Source organism: Megalobrama amblycephala, linkage group LG11 (genome assembly GCF_018812025.1).
Source record: "Megalobrama amblycephala isolate DHTTF-2021 linkage group LG11, ASM1881202v1, whole genome shotgun sequence".
Taxonomy (NCBI): Eukaryota; Metazoa; Chordata; class Actinopteri; order Cypriniformes; family Xenocyprididae; genus Megalobrama; species Megalobrama amblycephala.
The window spans coordinates 10,456,207-10,472,851 of NC_063054.1; the positions used below are offsets into that span (position 1 = coordinate 10,456,207).

General features: G+C 34.6%; 1 protein-coding gene across 1 annotated transcript; it reads left to right on the forward strand.

Moving 5' to 3' along the window:
* Positions 1-98: 98 nt before the first annotated feature.
* Positions 99-15,827, forward strand: dhcr24 (24-dehydrocholesterol reductase). Its single transcript, XM_048208623.1, has 9 exons — positions 99-611; positions 1,896-2,054; positions 2,277-2,382; positions 6,424-6,542; positions 6,638-6,901; positions 10,219-10,362; positions 12,180-12,377; positions 14,986-15,164; positions 15,310-15,827. The coding sequence occupies exons 1-9, from the start codon at positions 381-383 to the stop codon at positions 15,461-15,463; spliced, it is 1,554 nt and encodes a 517-aa protein (XP_048064580.1). The 5' UTR covers positions 99-380; the 3' UTR covers positions 15,464-15,827.
* Positions 15,828-16,645: the final 818 nt, after the last annotated feature.

A 16,645-nucleotide genomic window follows, 5' to 3' on the forward strand; every position in this document is an offset into this window, starting at 1 on the left:
TCGCGCTGAGACAATGGTGTGACGGTGATTCTTTCTTGTGATTGGCTGAAGAGACGAACGAAACCACTGACGTCATCTGATTTGACACTCCACTGACCAATCAGCGCAAGCTGGGGGAGGTGCCAAGGCCACCTGGTCAAGTTCCCAAACACCATGCAAAAAAATATAGATGTCAAATCGTGCGCGTGCAAGTGGTGATACTGATCGCATAACGAGTACAAGAAGTCGAAAGAAATGTCAGTTTATTAGACCGCGTGAATCCGTGTTTTTATGTTCGTCCGTTGTAAATACAAATAAAAAGCATTTGCCAAAACAAAGACAAGCAACAAGCTCTATGCGTTTTTAAATTCCTTTGAAATTAGGCGACTCGTGATTTAAGAATGGATCCGTTGTTATATTTGGGTGGGTTAGTAGTTTTGTTTTTGTTATGGATTAAAGTGAAGGGCTTGGAGTACGTGATAATACACCAGAGATGGATCTTCGTTTGCCTCTTTCTCCTCCCCTTATCCGTCATCTTTGATGTGTACTACTACCTGCGCGCGTGGATCATTTTCAAGATGTGCTCAGCGCCAAAGCAGCACGACCAGCGCGTCAGAGACATCCAGAGACAGGTAACATGCTTGATCTTAGTATGAGCGTGGGGTTTTTATACTGTACTTTCATATCCAATGTAATATGTACTGCACTAAAGCAAACTAGGATCTGATTGCATATTTCCGTCAAATATTTATTCAGTACATCAGTGAGGCTGATAATGCATTCTGCATACAAATTAAAAATGCATGCAATACTACTAATGAATATCGATGAAAACATTATTAAAGGGATAGTTCACCCAAAAATAAAACTTCAGTCATGATTTACTCACTCTCAAGTTGTTCCAAACCTGTATGAATTTCTTTCTTCTGCTGAACACAAAAGAAGATATTTTGAAGGATGTCTGTAAGCATGTTGATGGACCCCATTCACTTCCATAGTATTTTTTTTCCCTACTATGGAAGTCAGTGGTGTCGTCAACTGTTTGGTTACTCATATTCTTCAAAATATCTTCTTTTGTGTTCAGCAGAAGAAAGAAATTCATACAGGTTTGGAACAACTTGAGGGTGAGTAAATCATGACTGAAGTTTTATTTTTGGGTGAACTGTCCCTTTAAGGGAGTCAGAGAATTCTGAAAAAATCGTTTAAAAAACGAAGGTACAATAAAAAGTAGCAAGTATGGTCTCTACAGGACACTAGGGGCGTGGTGAAAAGTTATTGACACGCCCCTTACTATTTGACATAATGATAACAGCATTGGTGCACCTGTCATGGTAACTAAAAGGAAAACAATTTAAAATTGTTTGTGGTAATTGAAATGAAGCTATTATTATTATAGGAAAAACTTAAATGAAAATTAGAACTGAAATAAATAAGTTGAAGTACTAAAGTTACTGTAACTGAAAAAAAAAATTAATGCTAAATAGAAATATTAAAACAACAAAAAAAAAAAATGCCTAGCACATAACAAAATTACAGACACTAAAACTTAAACTAAAATTAAAAAGAGAACTGAAAATATGAAACTGAACTAAAAATGAAAGCTAATTCAAATTATTAATAAATACTATAATATTATATAAATAATACTTAAATAACACTGAGGTGCACAAATATGAATATGTCAAACTGATTAAAAAATAGAATAATTACACTTTTGGTCTCTACTGAATCAAAACGAACTTAAAATTACTTGAAACATACTGTTTGTGGAAGTATGTGAAAGATATACAAAATATTGCTACTGTTTTATTGTGGTTAATACTGAATCAATGTAAAAAATGATTAAGAATGCATAAACTTGATGAGACTTTGATGCAATTTAATTTGAATAAAATGCGACAATTTCAATTTTCCAGGTGCGAGAATGGAAAAAAGATGGAAAAAATAAGAAATATATGTGCACGGGTCGTCCAGGATGGCTGACTGTGTCCCTCAGGGTGGGAAAATACAAGAAGACGCACAAGAACATCATGATTAACATGATGGACATCCTGGAGGTGGACACAAAACGGCAGGTGGATGTTGCCAAATATGCTTTTTTAACAGCAAAATTGTTTAGTTATCTTCTCCTCATTTAAAGTTTGGAAAGACAAGGCTTTCAGTGGACAGTAAAAATGTATGTAGATAAAATAATTAGCTGCATCATATGTTATTTTAAAAGTTAATACAATGTAAAGAGAGGAAATTTACAATTGTTACAAGCAACAAATCAAGCATTTACTTTACCAATTTTCCAGGTGGTACGTGTGGAACCTTTAGCTAACATGGGTCAGGTGACCGCTCTGCTCAACTCTATTGGCTGGACACTGCCTGTGTTGCCTGAACTTGATGACCTGACAGTTGGTAGGTTATGAGAGAGAAAACTATAAATAAACAAATGTTTAAAGTGCCCCTATTATACTTTTTCGGATATTATACATTTCATGCAGTGTGTAATATCGCTGTTTGTGAATGTAAAAGGTCTGCAAAGTTTCAAAGATCAAAGTGCGCGATTCGAACCGATTCTGAACTGCCTGAAATGAGTCGTCAGTAATTCCATTCTTACTTCCTGTACAAACCTATGTAGGTTTGTAAACAGGGTTTGACATTAACACCCGCCAAACGCAGGTATATTTCAGCAGTGGCGTGTAATGCAGTCACTCCTACTAGCCACTTTGGCGGGTTGAATTTTACATATATTATATATATTTTTAATTGTCTTTTTAAAAAGGCATCTGAAATAATAAACTAAGTGGAATGTAGTGTTGTCAAAAATATAGATTTTTCGATACATATCAATACTGAAATATCTGAAACTCTTCCAATACTCATTTTCCTCAGAATAGATACATGATACCAGCTGCTCTTTCTCTCTCTCTCATTTCACTCACTCGTTTCATGTGCTCCAGATGAATATTGTTGGTGTTACAGGGCTTTAATTTCGCCGTTGGATTGCCCGTATTGCGCATAATTTTACTCATTCCCACAGATTTTGTGCTCACACTCAAAGTGTGCACACATAAAGCCGCCTCTCAGTACTAAACTTAGTTATTTTTCGCTGTTTATTGCACTTAAACAGTCAAATACACACAAAAAAATGCCGGTCTTGGTGAGTATTCACGTAAACACAGTCAGTATGTTTTAAGTGAACATGAACAGTTGAGAAAGAAAACGCATGTGTATCAGTATAATGGATCGTGCATCAGGTGTTAAAGTTACAGCAGCCTAATATACCTGCTGCTGAATTATGAGATAATATTAAAGGGGACCTATAATGCCCCTTTTACAAGATGTAATATAAGTCTCTGGTGTCTCCAGAATGTGTCTGTGAAGTTTCAGCTCAAAATACCCCACAGATCATTTATTATAGCTTGTCAAATTTGCCCCTATTTGGGTGTGAGCAAAAACACGCCATTTTTGTGTGTGTCCCTTTAAATGCAAATGAGCTGCTGCTCCCGGCCCCCTTTCCAGAAGAGTGTGGTGCTTTATCAGCTCGCGCTTTGGTTGCTCAACAACAGCAAAGCTGAAGAATCTCACGCAGCCAAAATGCTGATTGTCAGTAACGGTGTTCAGCCAACTGTAGTTGTAGCTGAAACCTGGAAGAGTTTGGTTTGTGTTGTCGACACGTCAAGAAGATACTGTTTTCAGCGCTGTGAAAGCAAATCCACTTTGCATGCACTTCCAAAGGAAAATTACGGCATTGTTACTGTTTGTATCACTGTGCTGAGGAAGCCTCCTGAGCTGAATTTCAGTCATTTTAGTAAATTTGCAGGAAAAAGTATGTGAACCCTTGCACATACAACGAATATGTGCATAAATTCAAGAACAAATGCACATAAAGGGTTTACATACATTTCTCATCATCTGTGTGTTACGCCTAGGTATGCTTGTTTTTTTAAAAGACTCAGATTACAGCAAACTCTCATTTATGTGGCATCTAGATGCATTTGGACATTTTCTATTCAGCACACAGTAACACTTCTCTCCATTTAGATGAAGATTGTAAATCATCTCTGACCTGAATAATCTCTCCCTCTCTTTGCTCCACAAGGGATTTGTTTAATGTCTCTGAGCACTTGCAGATATTCGCTTTCTTTAAATGGAGCATAACTTTCTCTCCTGATCAATATTATATGCCATGTGTGGTGCATCAGAGGCCGCTCCTAATTAGGTTATGGATGAGCATAGTCCCTGTTTCAATGAGGTAGATTAGATTAGGGCGGATACGGGTCCTATTGCTGAAAGTGTTTATAGATCCCAGAAAAGAGCGCTCATCGGTGGAGAAATGTTTTATACTGACTCTCCTTCAAATTCATTTGTAATTCTGTTGAGACACAGTGCTTAGTAATAAGACATGGGAAAGGTGTGTTGTGTTTGTAAAGTGTTGGACGATAGGAGGCCACATGTATTGATTCCTGTATCTTTGAAACGGTAAGCACCATATCAAAGCAATAGTTTTATGCAATACCATTTCTAAAAGCAGTTTAGAGCTGTGCATCTGTAATCAAAGGTCAGTTATTTGGACTTTTGATCCTTCCTTTTTAGCTCCCAGTTGGCACTTTTCCCAAATAGGGTATAATTTGATGTCCTGTTACTTTAAAAAAGCTTAGAAGCACAAATGTTTGGGCATTTTGAATCTCAATCCATTTCATGTGACACTGAAGACTGGAGTAATGGCTGCTGAAATTTCAGCTTTGCCATGAATAAAGTACATTTTAAAATAAAAATTACATTTTTTAATAATATTTTATAATATTACTGTATTTTTTTTATCAAATAAACATAAATGTTGAGCATAAGAGACTTATTTCAAAAGCAATAAAAAATCCTACCAACCCCAAAACTTTTGAACAGTAGTGTATGTACTAGTGTATGTAGTGTCCATTTTTTTTTAACCTTTATTTAACCATGAAATAAAACTCTTGAGATTTAAAATGTGCTAAATCATGCTAGCAATGTGCTAAGTTGTGTTGGCAACATGTTAAATCATGTTAACAACATGCTAGCAATGTGTTAAATCAAACTAGCAGCAATGTTAAATAATGCTAGCAACATGTTAAATCACGCTAGCAGTGTGTTAAATCAAACTAGCAGCAATGTTAAAACATGCTAGCAACATGAAAATTGTGCAAGCAACATGTAAAATCATGCTAGCAACATAATTTATGCTAACAACATGCTAAATCAAGCTAACGACATTAAATCATGCATTCAACATTCTAGCAACATGTTAAATCATGCTAGCACTGCGTTAGGAAAATGCTAAATCAAGCTAGCACTGTGTTAGCAACATGTTAAATCATGCATTCAACCAAAGACTATAGAATAACACAAGACGCGTCACTCATATTGTTTTGAATGGGAGAAAGTGCAACGCGCAATATGGCGGAATAAGTCCCGCCTTCTAAATGAGGGCAAATCACCGACTGGTAAAGTCATTGCGTCACTGCAGTGGCCGTTAGAAGCTCCGGTTCCTATAGAAACAGTCAGACGCGCACCTCCAAAATGAGGCACAAGAGACGCGCATTTAGGTCTGCGCATGCGCATTAGCTTTATCCAGCCTAAAAAATACATTTTTTTTGGTCATGATTCGAGCGTTTAGAAACAAAATTTATGAGACAGTTGTTGTCAGATTTCATTGGTGATTACAAATATGAAATTTAATCGAAAGCTTGGCAAACAGCTTTGGAGAATTTGATGTTTCCCCATTCAAAGAGATAGGAGCTGCACTTGCATGCCCGAGAGGTGTTTCAAAGATGGCCGCCGAGTGAAATGACTTCAACATGCTAGCAATGTGCTAAATCATGCTATCTACATGTTAAATCATGCAAGCAATGTTCTAATTGTTAAACCATGTTAGCAACATTTTAGCCATGTGCTAAATAATGCTAACATGTTAAATCACGTTTGCAACATGCTAATATGCACACTATCTATCTATCTATCTATCTATCTATCTATCTATCTATCTATCTATCTATCTATCTATCTATCTATCTATCCATCTGTCTGTTTTTCTAAGAGACTATTTCCTTCAAAATATTCAAAATTTAAACTTTAAATCTACTTTAAAATTCAAACTTCTTCAAACTTAAAACCTTCAAACTTCAAGCTTTTAATTCTTTTCAAACTTTTTCAAGCCAACTTCAAAGTTTGTCATCAAACTTTACTCATCTAGTTTATCTTGTCATTTTATCATTTCATGATCTACGGTATCAAAAGCTTTAGATAAATCGATAAAAAGAGCAACACTATGTTTCTTATTATAATGAAACCATTAGATAATTGAGTACTTTTAAAATCGCTTTTGTTAAACTATATTATTCTAAAATAATATATATTATCAATGTATTTTTTAGGCTATTTATTGTGTCATCCCCATCAATTGTCTCATGCTTCGTTCAGGTGGGCTGGTAATGGGAACAGGCATTGAATCTTCATCTCACATCTACGGCCTGTTCCAGCACATCTGTGTGGCCTTTGAGCTGGTGTTGGCTGATGGTAGTCTGGTCCGCTGCACTGAAGTGAGTCCATTCTTACAGACTATGTAAATACATACAATCACACACACACAGTGGCATATTAAAAATCTTTATTAAATCAAAATTCTTGTGCGCAGAAAGAAAACTCTGACCTGTTCTATGCGGTTCCTTGGTCCTGCGGTACTCTGGGGTTCCTGGTTGCGGCGGAGATCCGGATAATTCCAGCTCGAAAATGGGTGAAGCTTCGTTACGAACCTGTATGTGGTTTGGATGCTATTTGCAAGAGATTTGCAGAGGAATCGGCCAATAAGGAGAACCAATTTGTGGAAGGACTGCAGTACTCTCGGGACGAGGCCGTGATTATGACGGGAACCATGACAGATCATGCAGAGCCTGACAAGGTGATAATGAATATTCTGTAATACAAGTAATCTGATTGGTTTTTCTATGGCTTACTTATGGAAGCTTGTTTCTGCCATGAATAAAAAAATAAAAAAAAGATAATTGCGATTTCTGCAAAAAAAAGTCTGAATTGCAAGTGATAAACTCACAATTCTGAGGAAAAAAAGTCAGAATGGCATGTTAAACTCGCAATTGTGAGAAAAAAGTGAGAATTGCATGTTAAACAATATTTAAAAAAAATGTCTGAATTCTGTTAAGCTTGCAATTGTGAGAAAAAAAGTCAGTGTTTAACTCAAATCTGAGGGAAAAAAAGTCAGAATTGAGTTTTAAACTTGTAATTCTGAGAAAAAAGTCAGAATGCAGTGTTAAACACACAATTGTGATAAGTTCAGATTGGGTGTTAAATTTGCAATTGTGATAAAAAGAAAAAGTCAGAATTGAGTTTTTTTTTAGCAAAATTTGGAGAAAAAGTCAGAATTGAGTGTTACACTTGCTATTCTGAGAAAAAAAGCCAGAATTCCTTGTTAAACTCGCATTTCCGAGGAAAAAAGTCACAGTTGTGAGATATAAACTCTCAGTTGCGGGAAAAAATTTAAAATTCTGAGGAAAGTCCAAAATACGTAAAACTCGCAATTCTGAGAAAAAAAGTTAGAATTGAGTGTTAAATTCACAATATTGAGAAAAAGAGTCCAAATTCCACATTAAACTCGAAAGTCTGAGAAAAAAAAGTCAGAATTGAGTATTAAACTCGCAATATTGAGGGAAAAAAGTCTGAATCTCACAATTCTGAGAAAAAAGATAGAATTGAGTGTTAAAAAAAAAGTTAGAATTTTGTTAAATTCACAAATCTGAGGGAAAAAAGTCAGTATTGAGTTTTAAACTTGTAATTCTGAGAAAGTCAAAATTTAGTGTTAAACTAACAATTCTGAGAAAAAAATGTCAAAATTGAGTTTTTTAAAGGGGGGGGTATCACACACAGTTTCTGCCAATCTCATGTTAATCTTGAGTACATATAGAGTAGTATAGCATCCTTCATCTCCAAAAAGTCTTTAGTTTAATCATATTTATAAAAGATACATACGCTGTACCAAGTATTTCTGAAAACAGCCGAGCACCTGGAGGCGTGTCCTGTGAGCGGAGCTAGAGTGACTCGCAGCTTTTGTGTAGAGATCTTCTACAAGCTATCAATGGTCAGCTAAACAACTGTATTTAAACACACAATACACCATCGCATTATCCCTGGATAACTTTAGAATCACTATAATGAATGATGAATAATGAATTTATTAATTCACTACGTTCGTATTGTTTACATTATATGCACTTAGGCACCTATTGCCAACAAAACAGACATCTGAAGCAGTTTTACTCACCACCTGCGGTTCTGACCGGAATCATTATCGCTGTGACCGCTCCATCTTTCAGTTTCAAACGATCTGTAAATCTAGTGTAGAACTGGGCCTTGTTTATGAAACCATAAGCGCCGATCCTGAGGGCTCGAGCAGCCATGGAAAAACACAAGATATTCTCCATTCATATTAACCAATAAAAAATTGATTGAAACTATCAGTTTCTGTGGTTATTTTAATAACAAATATCGAGAGCGCATCAATGTAATGCGTGAGCACAAATCTCTCAGATCCACTGAACACTGGGTTCTTTGGGAAACAAGGTTATCTTTCCCTCACAACCAAAAACACACTTCTTTGGTGACTTTGTTGATTTTGTGAAGTCCTGTGACCTGTGCAGCGCTGCCGACGACTTCCGTAAACCCGAACGCGCGTTGATGGGCGTGCTCTTGCTCTCTCGCTCAGGTCCACGTGTGCGTGCGCGCCCTTCCGGGAGAAATGCCCATACAAGGAATTCTGACCATGTTGACATCACTCAGGCCGATACTCGAAAAAAAAAAGTCAGAATCCTGTGAGGATTTGGAAGAGAATTTTTGGCACAGAAATACTCCGTCATTCGTCCAACTCATGTTTTGAAACTTTGGCCATGTTTAGCATGAGAATCCAACTCTTTAACAGTGTAAATAAGTCAGAATACATGAAATAGCATTACACCCCCCCTTTTAAGGTGCCCTAGAATTAAAAAAGTGAATTTTATCTTGGTATTGGTAAATAACAAGAGTTCAGTACATGGAAATGACATACAGTGAGTCTCAAACTCCATTGTTTCCTCCTTCTTATATAAATCTCATTTGTTTAAAAGACCTCTGAAGAACAGGCGAATCTCAACATAACACCGACTGTTATGTAACAGTCAGGATCATTAATATGTACGCCCCCAATATTTGCATATGCCAGCCCATGTTCAAGGCATTAGACAAGGGCAGCCAGTATTAACATCTGGATCTGTGCACAGCTGAATCATCAGACTAGGTAAGCAAGCAAGGACAATAGCGAAAAATGGCAGATGGAGCAATAATAACTGACATGATTCATGATAACATATTTTTAGTGATATTTGTAAATTGTCTTTCTAAATGTTTCGTTAGCATGTTGCTAATGTACTGTTAAATGTGGTTAAAGTTACCATCGTTTCTTACTGTATTCACGGAGACAAGAGCCGTCGCTATTTTCATTATTAAACACTTGCGGTCTATATAATTCATAAACACAACTTCATTCTTTATAAATCTCTCCAACAGTGTAGCATTAGCCGTTAGCCACGGAGCAAACTATCAAACTCATTCAGAATCAAATGTAAACATCCAAATAAATACTATACTCACATAATCTGATGTATGCATGCAGTATGCATGACGAACACTTTGTAAAGATCCATTTTGAGGGTTATATTAGCTGTGCGAGAAAAAGTCCAAATTGCATGTTAAACTTGCAATTGCAAGAAAAAGTCCAAATTTCTTGTTTAACGCGGAATTCTGGTAAAAAAAAAAAAAATGTCATAATTGAGTGTTAAACACAATATTGAGAAAAGTTTGAACTCAGTGTTAAATTTGGAATTCTAAGGAAAAAAATTCAGAATTGAGTGTTGAACTCGAAATTCTGAGGAAAAAAGTCAAAATTGAGTGTTAAACAATTCTGATTAAAAAAAAGTTAGAATAGTGTTAAACTCACAATTTAGAGGAACAAAAAGTCAGAATTGCCTGTTAAACATTATTCTGGGGGGATGGGGGCTATTCACAATTACCTTTTTAATTTTTTTTATTCTGTGGCAGAAATTAGCTTCCATACCCACTTGCCTGTTCTCTACATATTGGCAACTTTCTCAATGTGTTTATTATGAAAACTTAAACACCATTGTATTGTCATACAGATTTTTTTTCTCTCTGTCTTTCCCTTTGTCTGATCAGACTAACTGTATAGGTTACTATTACAAGCCGTGGTTCTTTAGGCATGTGGAGGGTTTCCTGAAGCAGAACTGTGTTGCAGTGGAGTACATTCCTCTCCGGCACTACTACCACAGACACACCCGCAGCATCTTCTGGGAATTACAAGTAAATCACTCCGGAAAACTGCACTCACCAACAAACTTACCCAATTATATGCTGCTTTTCGTATTTGTTTTTTAAGAAATAATAAGAATAACAGAGCTCGGTTATTAAATCATTTAAACTCAGACAAGTAAGTAAATAGCTAAATAAATAAGTACAGTGCCCACATGCATTACAGTCACTTTTCTAAGCCATTTTTGCACTTGCTGTCACAGTGATTTTGGCTGTGTGAAGTCACACAGGTGTCCTAGAACAGTATATATCTTTATATCTATCTGTACATATGTTATAATTCATCTACATTGTGTCTCAACGAGTATCCCATTATACAATCATTTTTTTGTATTCTGGTCCAGTTTAACACAAGGAGTTAAGTATACGAGTATGGTTCTCCACAGTTATGCCAACATTGTGTGTTTTGTGCTATATTATGATTGGATCACTAGGGATTATATCTTCCAGGAACTGTCATCATCTTGCTTTGCATTTGGGATATTAATAATATTAGACTCTTATTGAGACAATTTTTAACTTTCAGTGTGGCTTTTTTGGTTTGTGGTGTACTGTAGTACACTTAAAGTGTATCAAGAGTTTGAAACACTTAGTCAGTCACGTACTTCCTCCCCTATGGGTTGCATTAGCATTTGCATTTTTCACTTGTCCCATAAGGCATAGTTAAAGAGACAACTATTATCCTTCTCTTCTATCTTTATCAAGCCACGTCTCTCGCTCTCTCTCTGTTAACCCTTCTGTCTCACTCTCAAACGTACTCACACACAGTTGTGATGCATTATATCCACTAAAGCCTTCCATTAGCTACAGGAAGCTTGTGTTGTCTGTTGATTGGCAGCACTAGTCTGACATTACTCAATAAATTATGCAGCTAAAGTGGAGATGGACAAGGTCAGGAATGTGCTTTGATTTTCAACTTTTGTGATCATAAAGAATGGTGTACATATACACTAGGGGTGTAACGGTACACAAAAATGACGGTTCGGTACGTACCTCTGTATTGAAGTCACGGTTCAGTACAGGTTTGGTACAGCAGAGGGAGAAAACTAAACATAAAATTGCTTCTTGTTCTTCTTTTTTTTTTATTAAACAGTGTTTTTTTTTTTTTTGTCATCTCAGCTAATGCCATAAACTATATACAGGAAGCCCTTTCTTGCACAAGGTTACAATTAAGATCAGAGCCCAAACTATTAAATTCAGCTGCTATTTATTTTTATATATAATAATCAACACTATATAATGGATATATAAGCTAATATAGTGCATATATTTAGTGAAATGCTCCCTCTAGTGATCTAACATGCTGTGGACACTGAATGACTTGCCTTAAGTAAATGTAATGCTACGTGAGATATTATTCTCAAGCTGTTTTATCGATGTCTTTCCGCGGTTGAGAGATTACAAGTAAACATATCTATATATAGATCGTCTGTTCTTCTTCTTCTGTGCTTTTTCCTGTTGTAGTAGTTAGCAAACAGTGTTGCATTGCTGTGTGCGCCCCCTTCTGGATTGGAGTGTGGATCGCCTGTTGTCTGACTGTATGCACCGAATCGTGACGTCCGTACCGTGACGGTTCGGGACCAGTACATGTACCATTACACCCCTAATATACACATATACCTAATCCTGATAACAGCACTTCCTGTAATAATCCTGTAAACATATTGATCGGTCATCCCATTTCCTTTTTGTTATCGTCTTACTCTATATCTTGTTCCCCTTTTCTTTTTCCATCTATCATCCATATAAACTTTTGTTTGCTTTTCCATCTCATTTCCATCCATCGTTCCTTGTTGTCTGTTTTTTAGGACATCATTCCATTTGGGAATAATCCATTGTTCAGGTATGTGTTTGGCTGGATGGTTCCTCCTAAGATTTCCCTGCTGAAGCTGACGCAGGGAGAGACCATCCGCAAGCTGTACGAGCAGCACCATGTGGTGCAGGACATGCTGGTCCCCATGAAGCACATCAAGACCTCCATCCTACGCTTCCACGAGGACATACATGTGAGAAACCCGAACATGCACACACATATACTCAAATATGGTGATAACTGTTAGCTCATATTCTATATTATATAAATCTGTACTGTTCTGTGCTATTTTATTATTATTTCAAAACATGCTAAAGTTTCAATACAGAATTCTTTATTTATTGAAAAAAAGCAGGCATCAAAATATAATTTATTTATATGAAGGTCTGTTCCAGTAATGCTCACCACAGACTTTATTTTACTCAAAAATCGAAAGTAGCTATTCTGAAAGCACATTAGAAGTTCTCAAGGGAACCCATGACTCAAAAAGTGAATTCTCTTCTATACTACAAACTGAACAGCTCTATAGCAGCCAAATCAGAACAATGTCATCAATGTAAAAAGAGCCAATATTACACACACTCACAAACATTTATATTACATTTGAACATTTCTGTTTTCCATTTTAATATACTTCAAAATGTAATTTATTCCTGTGATGGCAAAGCTGAATTTTCAGCACCATTACTCCAGTCTTTAGTGTCACATGATCCTTCAGTGTTCAGTTATTATTTGGTATTGCTTGTGCTCAATTATTAACCCTCAGGGGTCTGAGGATTTTTGGGGCCTGGAGAAGTTTTGACATGCCCTGACATTTGTGCTTTTTTCAGTTGTTCATAAACATATTAATGGAAAAAGTGTCATTACACTGTATTCAGCACAAACTAGGCTACAATAATATGTGAGGAACATGTATGTACATGTTTGTGTTTTTGAAGGAATAACGTTTATGCGTGGTTATTGAAAAAACAAAAAACTTAAGTCACTGAAATAAAGCCAAAAAATATATATTAAATCTTTGTTCACAAGACTTCTGGGTATTTGAGGTTGTAGACTAGAGTTTTTGCTTCAAAATGAGGTAAAAATTATGCTGCCTGCTTGTTCATATAAAACAATAGAGAGATTTAAATTTTCTAAAACATCTTTGGTCAAGAAACACAGTATGCGTGGAGGCGTGAATAATCATGTATAATGGGTGATTCTCACCTGAGAAGACAAAAGAATCACATAATAATGACCTGAAATGACTTGCATATTAATAATGGCGCTTATCATTATTAATGTTGAAAACTACGGAAGAGGATTAGGGCCAAGCAATAATAAAAAAATAAAATCATCTCGAGATTAAAGTTGTTAAATTACGAGAAAAATCTCGTTAAATTTCGAGAAAAAAGTCTAAATAAAATGTTAAGAATAAACTCGTTAAATTACGAGAAAAAACTCGTTAAATTTCAAGAAAAAAGTCGAGATAAAATGTTAAACTCATTAAATTACAAGAAAAAACTCGTTAAATTTCAAGAAAAAAGTCGATAAAATGTTAAACTCATTAAATTACGAGAAAAATCTCGTTAAATTTCAAGAAAAAAGTCGAGATAAAATGTTAAACTCATTAAATTACAAAAAAAAACTCGTTAAATTTCGAGAAATAGTCGAGATAAAATGTTGAGAATAAAGACATTAAATTACGAGAAAAAAGTCGTTAGATTATGAAAACAAATTCGTTAAATTACAAGAAAAAAAGTTGTTAAATTATGAGAACAAATTATTTTTTCTCGTAATTTAACGAGTTTATTCTCAACATTTTATCTCGACTTTTTTCTCGAAATTTAACGACTTTTTTCTCAATTTAACGAATTTGTTCTGGTAATTTAATGACTTTTTTCTCGTAATTTAATGACTTTATTCTCAACATTTTATCTCGACCTTCTTCTCGAAATTTAACGATTTTTTTCTCGTAATTTAACGAGTTTATTCTCAACATTTTATCTCGACTTTTTTCTCGAAATTTAACGAAATTTTTCTCATAATTTAGCGAATTTGTTCTCGTAATTTAACGACTTTTTTCTCGTAATTTAATTACTTTATTCTCAACATTTTATCTTGACTTTTTTCTCGAAATTTAACGATTTTTTTCTCGAAATTTAACAACTTTAATCTTGAGATGGTTTTATTTTTTATTATTGCTTGGCCCTAATCCTCTTCCATAGAAAACTGATGAATATGTTTGTGAAAACTTTTTTCAGGATGAATAGAAAGTTAGAACAGCATTCATTTGAAAAAAATCTTTTGTAATATTATAAATCTCTTTACTGTCAATTGAATCAATTTAATGAATAAAAATGTTGAATAAAAATATTAATATTTATTTATTTATTTATTTTTAAAAGATCGATCTTACCCCAAAATTTTACTTGGTAGTGTATCACAGTTTCCACAAAAATATTAAGCAGCACAACTGGTTTCAACATTAATAATAATTAGAAATGTTTCTTAAGCAGCAAATCAGCATATTAGAATGATTTCTGAAGGATCATGTGACACTGAAGACTGGAGTAATGATGCTGAAAATTCAGCTTTGATCACAGGAATAAATTACATTTTAAAATATATTCAAATAGAAAACAGTTATTTTAAATTATAATAATATTTCACAATATTACTGTTTTTTTTACAGTAATTTTGAACAAATAAATGCAACCATGGTGAGAATAAGAGACTTTCTTGATTGACCCCACATTTTGAAGTATAGTGTGTGTGTATCTGTATATATAAATTTGCTCATGGGTGTGTGTGTGTTGTAGGTGTATCCTCTGTGGCTATGTCCCTTTGTGCTGCCCAACCAGCCGGGAATGGTGCACCCTAAAGGAGATGAAGATGAACTGTATGTTGATATCGGAGCATATGGGGAGCCCAAAGTCAAACACTTTGAAGCCAGATCATCCACACGCCAGCTGGAGAAGTTTGTTAGAGACGTTCATGGGTCAGTTATCACTTTTCCCCTTTCCATTAACTGGTAAAGACTGGCCTAAATTTCAACAACCAAGCTTTGAAATGCAGTAAAATTGTCTTTGACAATAGTCGTTATTGTCATAGGGTATTATATAACACAATACTTCCATATCTAGATTCCAGATGCTGTATGCTGACGTATACATGGAACGACAGGAATTCTGGGAGATGTTCGATGGAACATTGTATCATAAACTCAGAGAGCAACTCGACTGTAAAGATGCATTTCCTGAAGTATTTGACAAAATCTGCAAGTCTGCAAGACACTGAATCCAGTCGAACCTGAAAGGTGTGATCAACCAAACAACCCTTTTGCTGAAGAACATGAGCAAATCGGGCCAGATACACTTAAAGCGCAAATACTCTTCTTTCTTGAAGGAACACCAGCTATGTTTCAAGTTCAACCCCCTTGTCCTATGTCTATATTTGAGACAAAAAATAAAGGGCCTTATTATAACACAATTAGATTAATTTAAACAATATACAGTGCTTAACAGGTCAGTAGTTTATGGACATTCAACTGTGAATAAATAAAACTATTTTAGAATATTTTGTCTAATGATCTGTTAAGCATCATATAACACAATTTTACTATAAAAGAGTTACAATTGAAGCTACTTTCCACCATGTAATATGTAATAAAAAATAAATATAAAAAAAACATTTTCTCATAATTCTTTTTTCTTGCAATTGTGAGTTTATATCTCACAATTCTGAGAAAAATGTAGATCTATATATATATATATATATATATATATATATATATATATATATATATATATATATATATATATATATATATATATATAATATATGAATGTATGTATGTATGTATATAGGCCTAGATAATATCTAAAATTATATCTTTAATATTTAGACAAAATCGCAATTGCTACTAGGAAAAAAAAGTCACAATTACATCTTTTATTTTTTAATTTGTGGTGGACAAAAGCATATTCTCTATTTTCCTATATTGTGAATGTTTCCTACCTCACACTAGATGTCTTAACATTATCTAACATAATGATAATGGTGTGTTGAAAGGGATATAACATTAAAGCACTTAATATAAGCCTGGCACAATTTGTGAATGTGTTTAGCATTTGTTTTCTACCCATAATGTAACACTTATTATTATGAAACATATATTTGTACTAATTATGAAATGACTTTTGTCATTAGTACAGTTATTTTCAGTTACAAACATAAAAAATCAAAAACATTTTTTTTAAATCAAAAAATCATATTTGTGGCCTTCTGAACTTGTTTTTGCTCTTTTATACTGTGTTCACAATATTCTGTATTTGTATTTTCAGTGTGCTGATACTGTGGATGTCACATACTTAGCAGACTCAACACACCCATTAAAATGAATAATTTAAACCATCTACAGTCTGTCGATATCAGTGAATTTGGCTTTGATCATCATAAAAATGTTCAGTCTCTAATAAT